The sequence below is a fragment of the Ostrea edulis genome, chromosome 5, assembly GCF_947568905.1.
Source record: "Ostrea edulis chromosome 5, xbOstEdul1.1, whole genome shotgun sequence".
Classification (NCBI taxonomy): Eukaryota; Metazoa; Mollusca; class Bivalvia; order Ostreida; family Ostreidae; genus Ostrea; species Ostrea edulis.
The window spans coordinates 69124775-69147161 of NC_079168.1; the positions used below are offsets into that span (position 1 = coordinate 69124775).

Here is a 22387-nt window from a genome sequence, read left to right on the forward strand (position 1 = left end):
GTAACAGATTGGTATCTTGTGAACAAGTTGAAATTTTGCAGTACAATTCACATAAATATAGAGTGTCTATTGCAAGAAGATGACAATGTTTTTGAGATCCAGGCAGGGTTTGACACGAGACTTTTTTGTACTTGCCCACTCAGAATTCCTTCGCAGCCTGTCTATGGCTATTGTTAGAGTAATGTACGTGTAGTGACAAAGGAGAAATGAGTGAGTGGGTGGGGTTGTCTTCTCCTGCTGGGAGAAGTATTTATATATCCAGAAGCCAATCCCTGTAATTGGAGCAATGTAGGGTTAAAAATTTAAACTGCAATATACAACTTAACATTTAAATGAAATGTCTAGCCTACTGGGCTATTTGGTTAGATAAGATTCAGCAGCTTTATGATTTTTATACCCCATGCAACAAAGTTACGGAGGGTATGTTTTTGACCCGTCTGTCAGTCAATCTCTTTTTTGTCAATGCAACTCCTCAGAGACCGCTCAACAGAATTTCGTGAAACTTTGTAGTTGATAAGGACACAATGTGTAAATGTGCATATTCCCAGGAAATTTTAATTCAGTAATTTTTCTGGGAGTTATGCCCCTTTTGAATTTAGAATTTTGAATCCGTCTGTCCTGTTCTTGCAGTAATGCATAGCATTACCATTCATTATGTGAGGCATTGTCAAGCAATGTTGGAGCGTGGGGTATGTGAGCTTGCTCACTTTTTCTTTCATCTTAAAAGCCATGAGTTAACAATGTACCAGGCTAGTATGAGCTTCAAACTCTGAAAGGTCAAGCTAGGTCACAAGCTCACAATAGGTAATAAACAATCTCTTCTTGATATCTCACATATAATTTTTTTATTTTGCTCAGAAACTTTGCTTAAAGAGTCTTTGTAAAAATTTTCCTCGCTTTTGAAAAACACAAATTGAATACATACATTAACTGTAAAATCATTCATAATATTAGTGAGGTCAGATTTTCATGGTATGAGAAAAACATGATATTCATGGGAATTTGATTTTTTCTTTATTTTTCTTCATTACAGTCAATACATATGTCTGCTGTTAATGAAATGTATGCTTTCAAGATAATTGTCATGAAAAATACCATAATTTTAATAATGCGGTTTCAGATGGACAGTATTGCTAAAGTAACATCTAGATGCCTTCATACTGTTTTGCCCCATATCACACAAACATTTATACGGACAAGAAAATCGGATAAACCAGGTAAGTTTTAGGGGGAAGTGTAAGTATATAGTGGTGTATCTCACTGTAGAGAATGATATATTTGGTATCATCATACATATTATGTAGAATTTTTAGCGAGGATTTAATTTTGGCGTTATCAGCTACAGTGTTGAGATTGCTAAAATTTTATATCCCTAAATATATATTCCATATAGAAGGTAATGGCTATCTTTCTTGGATGGATAAAGTCGCTAAAATTAGCTCTCGCTTAAATATACTAGCGGAAAAAAGAAACTGTGCATTGTTTAATATATGAAAAAATAATAAAAAATAACAATGAACAAATTTTATTTTTTGTAATACTGTTAACAAATGTATTCGTTACAACATTTTATAATCCATTAATGTTAACGTCGAATAACGTCAATTTCAGCACACTTGAAAGACACTGGTATTCGAACTTGAATTAACAAAGTTAATAACGCGTGTGACCACCATTTGCATTCATGCATGCTTGACAATGGCGCCTCAATGATGCCAATAAAGTGTTCAGAAATGCTTGAGGAATATTGTTCCAGATGTTGGTTAAAGCCTGCCCTAAATCAGCCAATGTCACTGGCTGATTTGGTAAACGGCGTAGACGTCGTTCCATTTCATCCCAGACGTGCTCGATCGGCGATAAATTGGGGGAAACAGCTGACATTGACATTCTGTTGAACAAAAAAGTCCCTGACTACACGTGCTACATGTAGTCTTGCGTTGTCTTGCTGCAGAGTGATGTGATTTTGCTGTCTCTGTATGAAAGGTATCACATGGCTCTGAATAATTTCGTCTCGATAGCGTACGCTGATGAGATTTCCATTGACAATTTGTAGAGGGTCCTTCCATGTGCTATTATTCCACCCCACACCATAACACTACCTCTACCGAATTGTTGACGTTGCACAACACAAGCGTCCTGGTACCGCTCCCCAACGCGACGATACACTCTACAACGGCCGTCACTGCTATCCAAATGAAATCTGGATTCATCAGTGAACAGAATATTGGCCCAGTCCTGTATTCTGAATCGCAGATGACGTCTGCACCACGCTAGTCTAGCGATACGATGACGTTGAAGCAGTATTGGGCGCACCGCTGAACGTCTTGGTCTGATGTTGTGCTCGCGCAGATGATTACGCACAGTTCTTGGACTGATTGGTTGAAGTCCAGGAATGCTACGAGCAGTCAAACTTGCTGTCTGGAAACGATTTCTCAGATGCACAAGTCTAATGTGGTTGTCCTGTCGACGCGATGTCACACGAGGACACCCAGAACGTGGTCGTTACCAGATTTGTTGGAAACATCTCCATAATGACTGGATGGTGTTCCTTTGAACTCCAAAGTGTCTTACTACGATATCTTGTGCCATTCCAGCTTGAAGCATCCCAACAGCACGAGTGCGTTGGTTTTCGCTGAGTCGTGGCATGACAGAAGGGTAAATTTTGTCAAAACTAAAGTGCTTTCCTTAACGAATAGTGTCCAAACAAACCTTTTACACTTCTTACTCCAAACAGTATTGGCCAGTAAAACTCGTGCGTACGAACACTTCAATAAACAACATGTGTTTACTAACCATGAAAAAGTCCCTGCATCTGAGTCGGGTACTATCCGATATTGTTCAAAAACATCAGCTTTATCGATTGTTTAGATTTTATAAATATAAACGATAAATATAGAAAAATTATACTAAATTTTATAATGCATAGTTTCTTTTTTCCGCTAGTATATATATATACCTTTGATTTATGGAAAAATCACCGACTTTGCATCTTGCTAAAAATACCACTTATTCGGTATACATTTATTATAATAATACAAAGTATGGCTTTAAAGACATTTTATGATATATGTAAATAGATAACATAATACATGGATAATCCATAAATTTCAATATTTTTTGGGAAATATAAAAGATGCACATTTCAGTTTTAAATTCAGAGTGTTCACATGGTGCTAAGACTTGAACATGTTGAAATTTAAAAGCAATTGTCGGGTGAAAAGCATGAATATTGAAATTTTTTATAGGCTGTTAGTATAGTCGTGTACTCTACGCAGAAGAAAGAATTTTATCTGGGGCTGACAAGTTGATTTTTTGAGTAATTCATGCCCTTGGATGTGTGGCTTGTCCTACTTGCAATCTCACCTGTTCTACTGCAAAAAAATATATATATACTGAATCTCGTTTATTTAATAGGAAATGCACATTTAGTGTTCTCAGTAACTAGAAACTTTCAGCAAATCATAACAATTAACTAATTATTGTCATTCCTACATGTCATTCGAGAAAATCACCACCAACTCTTCTCGATTCTTGTCAGGTTTAATTGTAGTGAGGTAGAATGTGATAATCACACCATCTGCAAACTTTTAGAAAACAACTTTCATTAGAATGAAAATTGTTGCATTCCAAACATTTACAAATATGATATACATGTATATATTTGGTTAAATGACACATGCGTATATCTGAACAGAAAGTAAAAGTAAATTTGATTTATGAAGTCAGCCATGTTCTGATTGGCTAAAGTAATCTTTCAGATTTTGATTACTTCTGTTGATATTTTATACATATGACATTTAGTACTGTGAAGTGTTAAAGTAGCTTGTGTATGAAGCTATCAGAGTAGATCAAAGATGCACAAAATTATACTTTTATTTTCACATGATTTTGTGTGGCTGTCTATTATGGGTTTGATCACCAATTCAAGATAGCTCAGATAGTGGAAGACCTGATTAGAGATAGTTCAGGGGGCCTGAGTTCGAATCTCGTTCTGATCTTTTGCATTTTCTCTCTTCCTGTTCCATTTGCAACATTTCAATACAAATGTTTTTCATTTATAATTGACTTATTTATGGAAAAATACCTGTAAAGATTTACTTGCCCTCCCAGAAAAAGCACTTGCTTTGGAAATCAGGCAATGGGATTTGTCAAGTCATGATTTTTCTTGTAAATGATAAATGAATAAATTGAAGAAAAACTTTTAAAATTCATAACATGATGTATGATGATTCCTTTCATAAAATATGGAGATGTAACTCACCATTACTTCCCACACAACACTCAACTCAAGTTCATTTATCATTGTTTTTACACATACTGGTGTTGTTCATGGTTGAATTTAATAACTTGTAACTATAGCTGTTACTTGCACTATGAATGCTTAGAACCAGGTTTTTAAAAAAGAATTACAATAAAACATGGTTACAGCAAACATACTAATAATGAATTCACACTTAATACAGCAAAGTGATTTTCCCTGTAGTTTTAAAACATATCATGAACTTATTGGATATAGTGAATAACATTTATAATGAATCCAAATAGTTTGTCCCCAGCACTTTGTTATAAGTGTGTTTTACTGTTTGTAGTTTTTGTTGTACTCGAATCCTGCCAGGGTTTTGTTTTTGTCTCGCTTGTTTTGTATGTGATGTTTGTCTGAAATTCTAGCAATGATTATACTTGTACATTTGATTGAAATTTTGCTGTAGCTGAACTTTTGAGGATAGCCAGACAAAATGTGGAAAACAAAGTTCCAACCATGGTCTTCTGCAATCACAATGCTACCAGTTACTTTGTTACGAAATTCCTGGAAGAAAACAAAATCCCGAGTACATTATTGAATGCAGAGATTAACTCACAGGTATGTATACCCATCAATAATCCATGTTTTGAATCTGTAACAGAGTGATCCGACTTTCCGGATCACCACACTGTGGTTTTCTGAATCCATGTCACGTCTCTCTGAAACTGATGATGTAACAATGCATCAACGTAACATTTTTTGTGGAAAATACTGACCGTGTCACAAACAAAACTGCATACACAAAAAATTGTTTTACTGTATGATAATTTGGATTACATTTATTTTCTTATAAACATGGATTTAAAAATACGTAAGAGGGGTATATGATAAATTTGTCATTACATTTATATGAAATCTAAAGTTTTGGAAACAATTGATAAAAGATCAGAATTATTATTTAGATTTGCACACTTTCAGAGTATTAAACATAACACTGATATTCAGAGTGTTAAACATAACACAGAGAACCAGAGTATTAAACATAACACAGAGATTCAGAGTATTATCAGAGTATTAAACATAACACAGAGATTCAGAGTGTTAAACATAACACAGATAACCAGAGTATTAAACATAACACAGAGAACCAGAGTATTAAACATAACACAGAAAACCAGAGTATTAAACATAACACAGAAAACCAGAGTATTAAACATAACACAGAGAACCAGAGTATTAAACATAACACAGAGAACCAGAGTATTAAACATAACACAGAGATACAGAGTATTAAACATAACACTGAGATTCAGAATATTAAACATAACTCAGAGATTTAGAGTATTAAACATAACACAGAGAACCAGAGTATTAAACATAAAACAGAGATTCAGAGTATTAAACATAACACAGAGATACAGAGTATTAAACATAACACAGAGATTCAGAGTATTAAAAATAACACAAGAGATTTAGAGTATTAAACATAACACAAAGATTCAGAGTATTAAACATAACACAGAGATTCAGAGTATTAAACATAACACAAGAGATTTAGAGTATTAAACATAACACAGAGATTGAGAGTATTAAACATAACACAGAGATTGAGAGTATTAAACATAACACAGAGATTCAGAGTATTAAACATAACACAGAGAACCAGAGTATTAAACATAAAACAGAGATTCAGAGTATTAAACATAACACAGAGAACCAGAGTATTAAACATAACACAGAGAACCAGAGTATTAAACATAACACAGAGATTCAGAATATTAAACATAACACAGAGAACCAGAGTATTAAACATAACACAGAAAACCAGAGTATTAAACATAACACAGAGAACCAGAGTATTAAACATAAAACAGAGATTCAGAGTATTAAGCATAACACAGAGAACCAGAGTATTAAACATAACACAGAGAGCCAGAGTATTAAACATAACACAGAGATTCAGAGTATTAAACATAACACAGAGAACCAGAGTATTAAACATAACACAGAGAACCAGAGTATTAAACATAACACAGAAAACCAGAGTATTAAACATAACACAGAGATTCAGAGTATTAAACATAACACAGAAAACCAGAGTATTAAACATAACACAAAGAACCAGAGTATTAAACATAACACAGAGATTCAGAGTGTTAAACATAACACAGATAACCAGAGTATTAAACATAACACAGAGAACCAGAGTATTAAACATAACACAGAGAACCAGAGTATTAAACATAAAACAGAGATTCAGAATATTAAACATAACTCAGAGATTTAGAGTATTAAACATAACACAGAGAACCAGAGTATTAAACATAACACAGAGATTCAGAGTATTAAAAATAACACAAGAGATTTAGAGTATTAAACATAACACAAAGATTCAGAGTATTAAACATAACACAGAGATTCAGAGTATTAAACATAACACAAGAGATTTAGAGTATTAAACATAACACAGAGATTGAGAGTATTAAACATAACACAGAGATTCAGAGTATTAAACATAACACAGAGAACCAGAGTATTAAACATAAAACAGAGATTCAGAGTATTAAACATAACACAGAGAACCAGAGTATTAAACATAACACAGAGATTCAGAGTATTAAACATAACACAGAGATTCAGAGTATTAAACATAAAACAGAGAACCAGAGTATTAAACATAACACAGAGATTCAGAGTATTAAACATAACACAGAGAACCAGAGTATTAAACATAACACAGAGAACCAGAGTATTAAACATAAAACAGAGATTCAGAGTATTAAACATAACACAGAGATTCAGAATATTAAACATAACACAGAGAACCAGAGTATTAAACATAACACAGAGAACCAGAGTATTTAACATAACACAGAGATTCAGAGTATTAAACATAACACAGAGAACCAGAGTATTAAACATAACACTGAGATTCAGAGTATTAAACATAACACAGAGATACAGAGTATTAAACATAACACAGAGAACCAGAGTATTAAACATAACACAGAGAACCAGAGTATTAAACATAACACAGAGATACAGAGTATTAAACATAACACAGAGAACCAGAGTCTTAAACATAACACAGAGATTCAGAGTATTAAACATAACACAGAGATTCAGAGTATTAAACATAACACAGAGATTCAGAGTATTAAACATAACACAAAGATTCAGAGTATTAAACATAACACAGAGAACCAGAGTATTAAACATAACACAGAGAACCAGAGTATTAAACATAACACAGAGAACCAGAGTATTAAACATAACACAGAGATTCAGAGTATTAAACATAACACAGAGATTCAGAGTATTAAACATAACACAAAGATTCAGAGTATTAAACATAAAACAGAAAACCAGAGTATTAAACATAACACAGAGATTCAGAGTATTAAGCATAACACAGAGAACCAGAGTATTAAACATAACACAGAGAGCCAGAGTATTAAACATAACACAGAGATTCAGAGTATTAAACATAACACAGAGAACCAGAGTATTAAACATAACACAGAGAACCAGAGTATTAAACATAACACAGAAAACCAGAGTATTAAACATAACACAGAAAACCAGAGTATTAAACATAACACAGAGATTCAGAGTATTAAACATAACACAGAAAACCAGAGTATTAAACATAACACAGAGAACCAGAGTATTAAACATAACACAGAGATTCAGAGTATTAAACATAACACAAGAGATTTAGAGTATTAAACATAACACAGAGATTCAGAGTATTAAACATAACACAGAGATTGAGAGTATTAAACATAACACAGAGATTGAGAGTATTAAACATAAAACAGAGATTCAGAGTATTAAACATAACACAGAGAACCAGAGTATTAAACATAACACAGAGATTCAGAGTATTAAACATAACACAGAGATTCAGAGTATTAAACATAACACAGAGAACCAGAGTATTAAACATAACACAGAGATTCAGAGTATTAAACATAACACAGAGATTCAGAGTATTAAACATAACACAGAGATACAGAGTATTAAACATAACACAGAGATTCAGAATATTAAACATAACACAGAGATTCAGAATATTAAACATAACACAGAGATTCAGAATATTAAACATAACACAGAGAACCAGAGTATTAAACATAACACAGAGATTCAGAATATTAAACATAACACAGAGAACCAGAGTATTAAACATAACACAGAGATTCAGAATATTAAACATAACACAGAGATTCAGAGTGTTAAACAGACGAAATATGGAACAATGAAAATAACACACGAAATGTAGGGTATTAAACTTCACATGTACGATTTTTACGTAACAAATTGCATAAAAAAGTATGTTATTAAAGAACAGTTCTTCCTTACAGTTCAGAGAAGGGAAGTTTGATGATTTTCAAAGTGAGAAGTCTGATGTAATTGTTTGTACAGATGTAGCTTCAAGAGGTCTGGACACCATTAGAGTAAGTGTTATATAGAGGCCAGGACACCATTAGAGTAAGTGTTATATAAAGGGCAGGACACCATTAGAGTAAGTGTTATATAGAGACCAGGACACCATTAGAGTAAATGTTTTATAGAGGCCAGGACACCATTAGGGTAAGTGTTATATAGAGGCCAGGACACCATTAGAGTAAGTGTTAGATAGAGGCCAGGACACCATTAGAGTAAGTGTTATATAGAGGCCAGGACACCATTAGAGTAAATGTTATATAGAGGGCAGGACACCATTAGAGTAAGTGTTATATAGAGGGCAGGACACCATTAGAGTAAGTGTTAGATAGAGGGCAGGACACCATTAGAGTAAGTGTTATATAGAGGGCAGGACACCATTAGAATAAGTGTTATATAGAGACCAGGACACCATTAGAGTAAGTGTTATATAGAGGCCAGGACACCATTAGAGTAAGTGTTATATAGATGGCAGGACACCATTAGAGTAAGTGTTATATAGAGGCCAGGACACCATTAGAGTAAGTGTTATATAGAGGCCAGGACACCATTAGAGTAAGTGTTATATAGAGACCAGGACACCATTAGAGTAAGTGTTATATAGAGACCAGGACACCATTAGAGTAAGTGTTATATAGAGGCCAGGACACCATTAGAGTAAGTGTTATATAGAGGCCAGGACACCATTAGAGTAAGTGTTATATAGAGGGCAGGACACCATTAGAGTAAGTGTTATATAGAGGCCAGGACACCATTAGAGTAAGTGTTATATAGAGGCCAGGACACCATTAGAGTAAGTGTTATATAAAGGGCAGGACACCATTAGAGTAAGTGTTATATAGAGGGCAGGACACCATTAGAGTAAGTGTTAGATAGAGGCCAGGACACCATTAGAGTAAGTGTTAGATAGAGGCCAGGACACCATTAGAGTAAGTGTTATATAGAGGGCAGGACACCATTAGAGTAAGTGTTAGATAGAGGCCAGGACACCATTAGAGTAAGTGTTAGATAGAGGCCAGGACACCATTAGAGTAAGTGTTATACAGAGACCAGGACACCATTAGAGTAAGTGTTATATAGAGGCCAGGACACCATTAGAGTAAGTGTTATATAGATGGCAGGACACCATTAGAGTTAGTGTTATATAGAGGGCAGGACACCATTAGAGTAAGTGTTATACAGAGACCAGGACACCATTAGAGTAAGTGTTATATGAGACAAGGACACCATTAGAGTAAGTGTTATATAGAGGCCAGGACACCATTAGAGTGTTATATAGAGGGCAGGACACCATTAGAGTAAGTGTTATATAGAGGCCAGGACACCATTAGAGTGTTATATAGAGGGCAGGACACCATTAGAGTAAGTGTTATATAGATGGCAGGACACCATTAGAGTAAGTGTTATATAGAGGCCAGGACACCATTAGAGTAAGTGTTATATAGAGGCCAGGACACCATTAGAGTAAGTGTTATATAGAGACCAGGACACAATTAGAGTAAGTGTTATATAGAGACCAGGACACCATTAGAGTAAATGTTATATAGAGGGCAGGACACCATTAGAGTAAGTGTTATATAGAGGCCAGGACACCATTAGAGTAAGTGTTTTATAGAGGCCAGGACACCATTAGAGTAAATGTTATATAGATGGCAGGACACCATTAGAGTAAGTGTTATATAGAGGGCAGGACACCATTAGAGTAAGTGTTATATAGAGGGCAGGACACCATTAGAGTAAGTGTTTTATAGAGACCAGGACACCATTAGAGTAAGTGATATATACAAATTTTCACATCATTACAGTAAGGCCAATTCAACTTAATTAATAGATTATCATGCAGGGTCATCAAAAAGTATGGGGCGGGTGGGAGGATTTAATTTTTTAATTTTCATTTTCTGAGAAAATTATTAAAGACCAACGAATTTTTTTTTCAGCAGAGGTGCATCATTAAATGCCAGATGGATATCAATCTCTGCTATTTTCACAGACAAATTCCAGTTTAAGCTTTAATTTCAAACAGAAAAATACCAAACTTCTGCAAGATTTACGCCTGTAAGAGCACGAGAAATTAAGAAAACCATATAGATTTATTTTCTTCATGTGGCTTTTCACGTTGCTATGCCGGAAATGTAATTAAAACAAGAAGTGTAAATACCGGAGTCGGACTTGAAAATTTTCTGGAAATTGCAAGTTTCGCAAAATAAAAAAATTCAGGGCAGGCCAATTTTTGAGGGGCGGGCGGGGATGATAATCTATCAATTAAGTTGAATTGGCCTAAATGTTATGTACAGATCTTCACATCATAAATACAGTACATGTTATACAGTAAAAACTGTCTAATCCAATGCCTGTATATTTCGTTTCACTGGGTATTCCGACTCTTATTTTCGTTCTCAACTTCATTGCTTTTTACACTGTTTATTCTGACACACTGTGTATTCCAACAATAAATTGTCTTCCAATGCATGTCAGATTAGACAGGTTTCACTGTACACAGGCCTTCACACCATTAGACTAAGTGCTGAATTGTTATTAACTAAAACAAATTTGTGCTGTTTAGAAAATGATGTATGGCAATCCTCCTTAAAATACATGTATTGTGATGGTGTTCCATCCTCGCTACAGCATTCTAATTTCTGATTATATCCAAATTTCTATGGTACACTTCATTTATAGACCTATGTAGTCTCTGCACCCAAGTAAAATTAAATTGACATGTCGTAATTATCATAGTGATTGATTTGGTTCAAATCCTTTGTACACATCTATTTTATTGTAGGCTCGACATATAGTAAACTATGATTTTCCCAATTTTATATCGGACTACATTCATCGTAGTGGGCGAGTGGGTCGCATTGGGTCACATGGTCATGGGACAGTTACCAGTTTTATCTCCGAGAAGTGGGATGTGGAATTGCTCTGGCAATTGGAGGTAATGCAAATCAGCTCTGGTAATGTATACAGTAAAGCACGATTAAAGAAAAGTACTGGGGACACAGATTTGATTTGTGATAAATGTAATTCATTATATCTCATAAGTTCATTATAAGTGTGTTCAATGGAACTTTATTTTACTGTAAGCGTGAATTCATTATAAGTGTGTTCACTGTAACTGTGTATTACTGTAAGCGTGAATTCATTATAAGCATGTTCACAGTAACCGTGTTTTACTGTAAGCGTGAATTCATTATAAGCGTATTCGTTGTACACTTATTTTACTGTAATTGTTTATTGGCAAAGAACAAGGTACAATTGTGTACATAAAAAGGCCCCAAAAATTCTCTGATTTAAATGTGTCTTGAGTCAAGCTTGATCTGTGTTTTGAATAAGTTAAATACATGCCAAGTATACTATCTCAACTTAAATCAAAGTTATTTCTTATTTTATAGCATTATTACGTCATGAATAAGAGTTTTTCCTGCCTTTTTTCAAAAACAGCTTAATAACTGTTAAATTTGATCCAGATTATTGCTTAGGAAAAGGTGTGCCCATCTGTCGAGCAACATGAACTTAATTTAGATTGTGTATTAAGACAAGATAAAAAATGTGTTTGAATATCAATTTGCTCGACGCATGGGCTGTATGTTTTCTGAAAGGAAAGCACCCTGAATTTATGAAAATTTTCATCGATTTTTTTTTCATTTTTGGCAATTTTATACCAACTTCATGCTCCTGTTCATACAACACAAAGCAATTTTGGATCAAATTAAACCTAGTTTGGATTTGCGTATACAGTAAAACTCTGATATAGCGAATTTCTGGGGACCCTCCATAAAAATTCACTATAAGTGTAATTCGCTATATGTTTATAGCGAATTCATAATTCATATATAACGAATTCGTTATAAAACTGATTTGTTCTACATGTATACCAGTTATATAAAAAAAAGCAGCAATCGATATATTTGCATTTGTATTGTCTTTAAGAGAAATGAAGCATATATATTTTCGAGAAGAAATATTTTCATACAAGAAATACACACATTGATTTATATATGATAATTTATCTTGATGGATTATTAAGTCATGCAAGAACATGTCGAGAGAGAAATGTCAACAAAAGTTTGCGCAATACATACATGTACAGTCTATTGCAATTGTCATTTACTTGTTGCTTTACACAAATAAAGGAGTGTACGATTAAATAAATGCAATCAAACTTCAAATTTAATTAACGAGAATAGTAAACAATACCGACAATATATTTGCTAAACGTATGTGTAAGTATTGTTTTGTGTTAACAACCTTTTTTGAAAAAATACAAACAAAAATTTCGCAATAAGTGTGGATCCTTTATATCAATGGAAGACGATTATTAAAAATCACAAAGAGTTTAAAATGAAAAAAAATAAATTTGTTATAAAAGGTGATTTTTACGTTCATTTTTAATTCAAGGGGAATAGGAATTTACTTCGTTATATCCGTAAATTCGCTATATCCGTGTTCGTTATAGATGCGTATTTTTATATAGAACATATAAAGAATTTGCCGGGGAAATCGTTTTCACTTCGCTATAGCCGTAATTTCGCTATACCTATGTTTGCTATATTCGAGTTTTACTGTATATTCCTTATTTGAATGCCAGATTTTTGGGACTCCTACTGAAATCATCTATTTTCTGGGCCAGATGACTGTAGAAACTGTCCCTACTTCTTTAGCAGGTGTTTAGTTTTAGTGATAATTATGTTTTAGCAAATTCTCAATTATGAACCAAAAAATCATGACACAATGTAAAGACTTTGGTGAGAGCTAAATTCCCTTATCATTGTTTTCCTTTTTGCTGACGTGACATTCTCAGTGTACATCATTAAAAACTGTCATCAAATCTAAGAACTATGTACTTGGTGTACAAATGATTTTGTGACAATTTTAGCTCTCCTTGATGAGGTAGATGACACCTTATGCTGTAATCCCTGGCGTCAGCGATTAAGTTTTTAAGACTCAATCCAATTCCCGAGGCAATAGGATATGCCTCACCTTCACCATGAATACGATGTCTAGGAATGTACAAATTTATTACTAGATTCTAATGCTGACCAGGCAGTAGCGTGTGGAGCAGGTTAAAGTTTTTGAACTTCTCGGGGGATGTCATCCACCATTTTTGTGTGGCATGTATTACTTAGATGAACAGGTTAAAGTGATTACAGTAGGTAATGTTTTCCATAGAATTCTGAAAAACCGAAGTTTTTTTTTTTTTTTTTAAAAGATGTTGTTGCAGGTTCAATATAAATGCAAATGTAGGGCACTCGCACCTTGACTTCATTATCCATGGAAAATACATTTCATTTGATAAAACACCTGTATGTTTAAATGAATATAGATATTAAAAAAAAAAAAACTGTTTATTTCCAGACCCAAAGTTAAAGGTGTATACTATTTGCATAGCTGCATCATATACTAATATTTCATTCTTACCAACTCCCATTGATTTCAGTTTGGTGGTACAATAATAGATTCAATTCAATTCAATTTATTCTCATATTGCACTAAACAACATAGAGAAGATATACATATACACACAATGTTAAACAAAGAATTCAGTTGACGCAATGCATGAAAGAGTGTAGAGTTTATTATAGGATTAAACATTCTTTGCGAAGCACTTTTATGTTAAGTTTGTGAGTAAAATGTCCAGAGTTTACACATCGATAAATTCTTCAAAAAGAATGTTTGATTCTTATAATTCGAATTCGTTCCCTGCATTGTCAACTTCAATAATTTGAATACTTTCCCCGCACTATATTGTTAGTTTTCAAGCGCGTATGTATACATAGCGTTTTTGGATTTATTGATGTGTAAATTCTCGTTTAGATTTATCTTTGTCCAATCAAAGCAATTGTAATAAATAACATTGGAATTATATTTATTTTAACCTGGAAGGGTAGCTCTCTTGTGATGGACATTATGTGACCACGTCAACAATTGGCTTAGATGAAAGGAAAACCGCTAACTTATGTATTTTGCAGAACTCCACTTGTTGTTCTGTTAATTGAAGAGTTAGAATGTTAATTATTAATTTTATTACCATGATTCATTTATAGCATGTGATGTTATTGTGAGGAAAACCCCTGAGAATTACCAAAATACCAATGGGGGGGGGGGGGGCATAAGGATTGTCATCAAAGGTGGATATAATTTATTTTATTTGAAAAACTGTTGTATGAAATTATAAACTGCAGAAATGATTGATTGTAATAATTAAATCATCAACCAAATTAGCAAACAAAGAATATTATTTCTAATTTTAATATTTTTTAGGTACAGAACTTTTTAAGGAGGTACTCTACATCATCATAATGGCTGACTCTTTTTCAAAAACATGGATGAAAATATGAATATCAGCAATATTTGTCTATTCATTTCAAAAATCATCGCCTAGCTGAGTAGCTCAGTAGGTTAGCATGTTGACTGCTGAACTGTAGATCGCGGGTTTGAGTCCAGCAGGATTTTAAATCTTTTTTTAGATTGCTTACTACTAAAACTGCATTTTTTGACTAAATAAAGTCGAAAGTTTTCAATTTCAAAATATTGTTGTACATACATGTACATGTATCCTCCACTTTTCATCCATATCAAATTTCTCTGGTGTAGCATAAAGTCATTTAAATATTACAACCTTTTAAAAAATGTATTTATTTATTAAATTTACTTTGAAAAATCGTTTTTGATGTAACTAGAAAATTTACAATTTTAATACCTATATATTGAATGATTGCTCAGCATGGAAAATAAGTTGTGGAATCATTTAAATTCATGGCTGTTAATTTTCGTGGATTGTGGAGATTTTACAGTTTCATTGGGATGTAATTTCATCGATATGGTTTCTGTACACTGAAACATCATATAAGTTACGTATTTCATTGTGGTTTGAAATTCATGAGATACGGGTACTCACAAAATCCGCGAAAACTGAGCCCCCAAGAAATCTCAAAATCCACGAAAACTGAGCCCCCAAGAAATCTAATGAAACCAAAGAAAGAAAATAATTCATTATTGTGAGTGTAATTCAACTACAATATAAGTTTTAAAAAATGAAGCATACATTTCTAAGGATAATAAAAAAATTCAACTTTCAAAATTTTAATGTGAATTATACAAGAGTACATTAATTGAAAGCAAACTCGGTTGTAACCAATGACCTCCCTGTTCCCAGAGTCAGGACATTCTTTAGTGGTGCTCATAAGCACCTCTGGTCCGGTATAGTCCTAAATGGTCTTACATCTTGAAAACTATTGGAATTCACATCCTCAAAACATGTGTTCTAGTTCCTTATGGTGGACAAATTCATGTCTGCCCATGAAATGTTTCCTGGTGTCAGACCTCTCCTTGCACTACGATATATTCTCTAATATCTTGATTTAAAAACTATTGAGATCCCCACCCTTAAACTATATATTTATGTCTCCTCTTCCCAGAATGGGGACATATTGTTTTGGTGTGAATTCTTCTTCGTCTTCTTCTGCCACTTCTCATACAAAGTTTGCCCAGGTCGTAACTTTTTTGTCTTTTGACATAGGCCTTTTATATTTGGAATATTGGTATACCATGATAGTTAGACAATGTGTTGTGTACCATTTTTGATTACCTTAGACCTTGTCCTTTTATGTTAAATTTTGGGCAGTTTTTTGTCTGTACCAACTCTTTTGTCTTTTGAAATTGGCCTTTGATAATTGGTATTTGGTATACCATGATAAGACTGTGTCGTATTCCATTTTTGATGACCTTTACCTTGACCTTTAATGTAAAGGTAAAAAAATAGAATTCTGGGGGCAGTAACTCAGGTGACCTATTGCAATAGGTTGTCGTCCGTCGTGCATTAACAATTGAACACTTTTAACTTCTTCTTGATAACTACCAGTCCAATTCTTTTCATATTTGGTATGAAGCATCTTTGGAACAAGGGGGACATAAATTTTAAATTTCAGGTCTCCAGAACCCCTGGGACCTTTGGGGCGGGGCAAAAACTGCCCAAAATTGACCAATTTTCATAAATCTTCTTCTCAAGAACCACACACGTGTAAGAAAATTTGAATGCATGGTGATGTAGAGCAGGAAGGCCTCTACAAAAATTGTAAATTTCATGATCCCTGGGGTAGGGGTTCTGACCCCAGGGTGGAGCCAAACTTGGTATTTAGTGTTTATGTGTAAAACTCTTAAATAACATCTTCTTCAGTGCTATTGATACTATATTGAAACTAAATAAATATTTAGAAAGAGCAGGTAGTCCTTTACCAAAATTATAAATTTGATGATCCCAGGGGTAGGAGTTAATGGTATCAGGGTGGGGCCAAAATGGTCAGTTATTAAATGTGTGAACATTTTTAACTTCTTGATAACTATCATTCCACTTCTTTTCATATTTGGTATGAAGCATCTTTGAAACAAGGGGGACATAAATTTTAAATTTCAGGTCTCCAGAACCCCTGGGGCCTTTGGGGCGGGGCAAAAATTGCCCAATTTTCAAAAATCTTCTCAAGAACCACACACATGTAAGAAAAACTAAATGTATGGTGATGGAGAGCAGGAAGGAATCTACCAAAATTGTAAATTTCATGATCTCCGGGGTAGGGGTTCTGACCCCAGGGCGGGGCCAAACTTGGTATATAGTACTTACGTGTAAAACACTTCAATAACATCTTCTTCAGTGCTATTGATACTAAATTGATTTTAAATGGATAGAGCAGGTAGTCTTTTACCAAAATTATAAATTTGATGATCCCCAGAGTAAGGGTTCTGACCAGGGTGGGGCCAAACTTAGTATATAGTATATGTGTAAGTTTGCTGATACTGTATGAAATCTAAATACATACTTAGGAATAGCAGAAAAGGATGTACAAAAAATGGTGAATCTCAATCAAAACCCAGGGTTATGACTGTAGGATGAGTCCAAATTAGTCATATCTTTTGATGTTTTAATGTTAATACAGCCTTTCATCAGTGTATGCACTTTTGAAGGCAGTGAAGTTTTAAGAACACATCTTGATTTATACTGTTGCTGAACATTAGAATTTAGCTTCGATATTCAGAACTGGAAATTTTTTCTAGATTTCATAGCCCATGGAAATAGTGATACTTTTTCACTAGTATTCAGGTGACCGATAAGGCCTGTGGGCCTCTTGTTGTCTTTTGACATAGGCCTTTGATATTTGGTATCTTGGTAAGTTTGATATACTATCATATGTTCACAACACTGTTCCTTGGTTAAAGCACAAATACATATAGGCGGATTTTATGTACCGTAAGTCTTAATTTTCCACTTTAGAGATGATCCCTAAAATATTTAAAACAATTCTTCCTAGTTTCTTGTTTATTTTGTCAAGACAAGACCAGTGGTACATAGGAGCAGGGCCTGTGGGGTCAGGTCAAATCCCATCCAGTCATACATGTTCTAATTTCTTTAAAACTATTGAGATCACCACCTTCAAACCATGTATTTTCTTGTGCCTTGTGTCAAGACATGTTCTATTGTACATATGATGTGAATATCTTGAAAATGTTTCCCACTTTTAAACTAGATATAGTTTTGTTCTTTGTCAGGGGCGGATCCTGGAATTGTGGTTACGGGGATGCCCCTTTATGAGGCAGGGGGTCCTGGATTTTAAAGCTTTTATAGAGCTTGAAATATGTTTCCTATTTAGTCATTTGTACTATTTTCTATCATTTTTTTATAAGGTGAAATTAATAAAAATGATGCAGATTTTAAGGGGTTTGGAAAAAAATCTCCCAATAAAGTATTTCAAGAAATCAAAAGATTTTGTTATTTATTTCTCCAGGAATGGAAGAAATTATTGCTTCTTTTATCGTTTAGTACATTTTTCTAAACAAGATACCACAATTTACCTTAAATTTGAAAATTTTAGGGCGCCGGCTGTCCCCCCCCCCCTAAATCCGACACTGTTCCATTACAAATGCATTGGTATATATTGTTTGGGCCACTGCAATCATGTTTGACCTATCCCTTAATAAATATGATCTAATATTTTAAATTTATTGAGATCCCTACCCTCAACTCTCTCTTTATATATATAATCTAATGGTTTATATCTACTGAGACCCCTACCTTCATACCAAGTAGTGTCGACTGTTCATTGTGTTCAATATTACTTTAGGAAGGACCCCTGAACCTGCACTTGATCCCACCCAGTCATATATGGTCGTGTATCTGGAAAACTTTAAAGATCCATGCCATCAAATCATATATTGTTCCATTTGTCGAGTTTAATTAACCTGTATCCATAAAGATGGTCTCTTAGGTCATGCCTGACCCCACCTTATGTCATATGTGGTCTAATATTTTGAAAACGATGATCCTTACCCTCAGTTCATTTTCTCATAAATGTTCATTCATACAATATTGATATTGGAGGACCTCAGGGGTGTACTTTTTAGGTCACCTGAATTCATTCTATCTGTTTTTGTCCGTCATCGTTCGTCGTGCGTTAACATTTGAACATTTTCAGCTTCTTCTCAGCAACCCCTGAACCAATTTCAACCAATTTTGGCATATAGCATCTGTGGGTGGAGGGGAACAAAAATTGTGAAATTCGTGGTCCCTGCCCCCCTGGGGCCTGAGGGGTGGGGCAAAAACCATCAAAATGAGTGTAATTTTAAAAAATCTTCTTCTTTACTCCTGGACATCAAGAAGCCAAACTGTGGGCATAATTATAATGAGCATTGAGCCCTCTACCAAAATTGTGAAATTCATGGCCCCTGGGGCAGGGGTTCTTGTGTTAGGGTGGGGCTCTATTGGTCATATAGTGAAAATGTAGAAATTCTTTGAAAACCTTCTCTGTCTCTGGGTATTAAGTAGACAAACTAATAGCATGGTAATGATGAGCAAGGATGCCTCTTTATACCCCCCGCAACAAGTTGTGGGGGGGTATACTGGAATCGGGTTGTCCGTCTGTCCGTCCGTCTGTAGACGCAATGGTTTCCGGGCTCTAAAGCGTTATCCTTTCCACCTAACGTCACCATATCATATATATGGACTACCCATGGGATGAAGATGTTCCCTATCGATTTTGGGGTCAAAAGGTCAAAGGTCAAGCACACTGGACATCGAAGTAGCAATATGGTTTCCGGGCTCTAAAGTGTTATCCTTTCCACCTACAGTCACCATATCATACATATGGACTACCCATAGGATGAAGATGTTCCCTATTGATTTTGGGGTCAAAAGGTCAAAGGTCAAGCGCACTGGACATTGAAGTAGCAATATTGTTTCTGGGCTCTAAAGCATTATCCTTTCCACCTACAGTCACCATATCATACATATGGACTACCCATGGGATGAAGATGTTCCCTATAGATTTTGGGGTCTAAAGGTCAAAGGTCATGCGCACTGGACATCGAAGTAGCAACACTCAGAAAAGAGGTAGTTTATACCTATTACCAACACCCTTTGGGAGATTGGGGTAAGCGGGGGGTATTCTTAGTGAGCATTGCTCACAGTACCTCTTGTTAAAAATTGTGAAATTCATGGCCCCTGGATCAGGGGTTCTGGTGCTAGGGTGGGGCTCTATAAGTCATATAGTGAAAATGCATTATTTCTTTGAAAATCTTCTTCTCTGTCCTTGGGTATTAAGTAGACAAACCAATAGCATGGTTATGATGAGCAAGGATGCCTCTTTCAAAATTGTGAAATTCATGGCCCCTGGGTCAGGGGTTCTGGTATTAGGGTGGGGCCCTATTGATCATATAGTGAAAATGCATTTTATTTCTTTGAAAATTTTTTCTGCTGCTGGGTATTAAGTAGACAAACTAATAGTATGATAATGATGATCAAGGATGCTTCTTTCAAAACTGAAATTTATGGCCCCTGGGTCAGGGGTTCTGGTGCAAAGGCGGGGTTGACCACATAGCTATTCAATGTTTCTTCCATCCAAAAGTAAAATTCTTATATTTAAACACAAACCTAATTCAAACATTGGAAGGTTGTTACATGATACTCAGGTGACCTATAAGGCCCTTGGGCCTCTTGTTATTCATACCTTTCTATAATGCAAAATTTTAAAACGAAATTTTCTACTTTCTTTCCATGGAACAAGGTCCTCAGGTAAGTGGTGTGGCCCCATGGGCCTCTTGTATAAAACGTTTTGTTGGTGTGGGAGTTTTTCAGGTTGTTTTGATTTTATTTCAGACAGCAGTTAGAAAACGTCAAACCTTCCACAACGTGAATGCTAACATCAAACGGAAGATAGAGGGAGTGCAAGAGTACTGAAATTTGGTGAACAGGAGAGCAGAGGTCTTTCTATGGCGTTGACTAATGCAAATATGTCACATATTTTACAGATGTATAAAAGCATTAAAAAAATAATTATTATCCGTCTGTTTTCTGTTTATTTCTTAAATCTTATCCGTCTTGTGTGGAGTAATGCTGAGCTGACTCTGCCAAAGTTAGCTCGCGCGGGGTTAACGTCTGCTGGTGACATCACTGCATTTGTCGTGTCCTGCTATTCGTCAAATACTTTCACACCAGAAACAAGTAAGCATCCCAGCATGGTGCCCAAATCTCGGCATTAAATCGAAGTATTGGCCGTATTCAACCACTTACCAAGTAAATACGTCAAGACAATACGCTGTGAAAGTGAAAAGTCTATTGTAATCTACTCAACAGATGAACGCCGGGTAACCTATCTGTGACTTTTTGATCTGTCTTGTTTTTAAGTGGTCCAATTTAAAGACAAATATGCGGTTGCTCGACGTATTGATATTCTATTTCTATTTATTGCTATTGTCATAGCTTATGACACTGACGTATCGAATTTTCCTGCATAATAAGTGCAATTTTTTTGTTTTAATAGTCTTTGAATTCTATATCCACGAGCCATATATGATGTCATATTAAATGTGGACTTTTGTGGCTGTGATGACAGATACGATCGCGCTTTGGTGATTTCCGATGCTAAAAGAATACGGCGGTGTACAACAATGCAGTCCCCCTGATTGCCACCGGAAATCATCAGCGTAGTTATGATACTGCAAATATGTACATTTAACGTTCGATCGGAATTTTCCGGAAGTAATCGACAGCGCGAACACGGCCCGATTGTGAGCGGTCGATACAAAACGCGGCATACCATCAGAACACCCGACCCGGTTCACTAGGTCGGACGGATGCCTGGAATCCGAGATTGATCCAGAGCTTGAGACACTTTTAATAGACAGTCGTTAATTAGTGATGAAGCGCATCAGTGATCAGAGGAGAGTTTATTGGATTTTCGTTCTTCTCGATTCCGAGACACTGCACTTTTACAGGTAGTTAGTAATAGGTTAGATTACAATTCCGCAAGACGACCCGTCCCGAAGTGGCACCGTGCACATTATATAAGTACCACTCATCACGCCGGTGGCGAAATCACGCCCAAACACGTCTAACTGCACAGTCAGTCATTTATAGATTCTGTTTGGAAGAAGAGAAAACAGCAGTTTTTCCTCGTTACAAATCATGTACTGCCCTTAGACAAAGGAAGTAAACATATGCAATCCTAAAGCATTGAACGCATGTCAGCTGAATTCTAGAGACGGAATTTTACCGACAAATAAAAGTCACACGAAGCTGGAGGGATACACATTTCAATACCATTTGGATATACTTGAGTCCATGGTCGCTAATTTGTATTTTCGTTGCTGATTACCGTGTTTCGTTAGGGGTGGCGTTGGCGTAATTCTGTCAGATTTGAAGGTTTCAAA

General features: G+C 35.1%; 1 protein-coding gene across 4 annotated transcripts in view; it reads left to right on the forward strand.

Moving 5' to 3' along the window:
* LOC125651438 (probable ATP-dependent RNA helicase DDX28) overlaps positions 1 to 21019 on the forward strand; it is a 36976-nt gene extending 15957 nt beyond the window's left edge. For all 4 annotated transcript variants that reach the window (XM_048880026.2, XM_048880028.2, XM_048880025.2 and 1 more), the window contains exons 12-16: positions 1121 to 1217; positions 4710 to 4861; positions 8611 to 8703; positions 11475 to 11627; positions 20835 to 21019. In XM_048880026.2, coding sequence (XP_048735983.1) covers positions 1121 to 1217; positions 4710 to 4861; positions 8611 to 8703; positions 11475 to 11627; positions 20835 to 20915 — 576 coding nt within the window. In that variant the 3' untranslated portion in view covers positions 20916 to 21019. The remainder of the gene's footprint in view (positions 1 to 1120; positions 1218 to 4709; positions 4862 to 8610; positions 8704 to 11474; positions 11628 to 20834) is intronic.
* The last annotated feature ends 1368 nt before the right edge of the window (positions 21020 to 22387 follow it).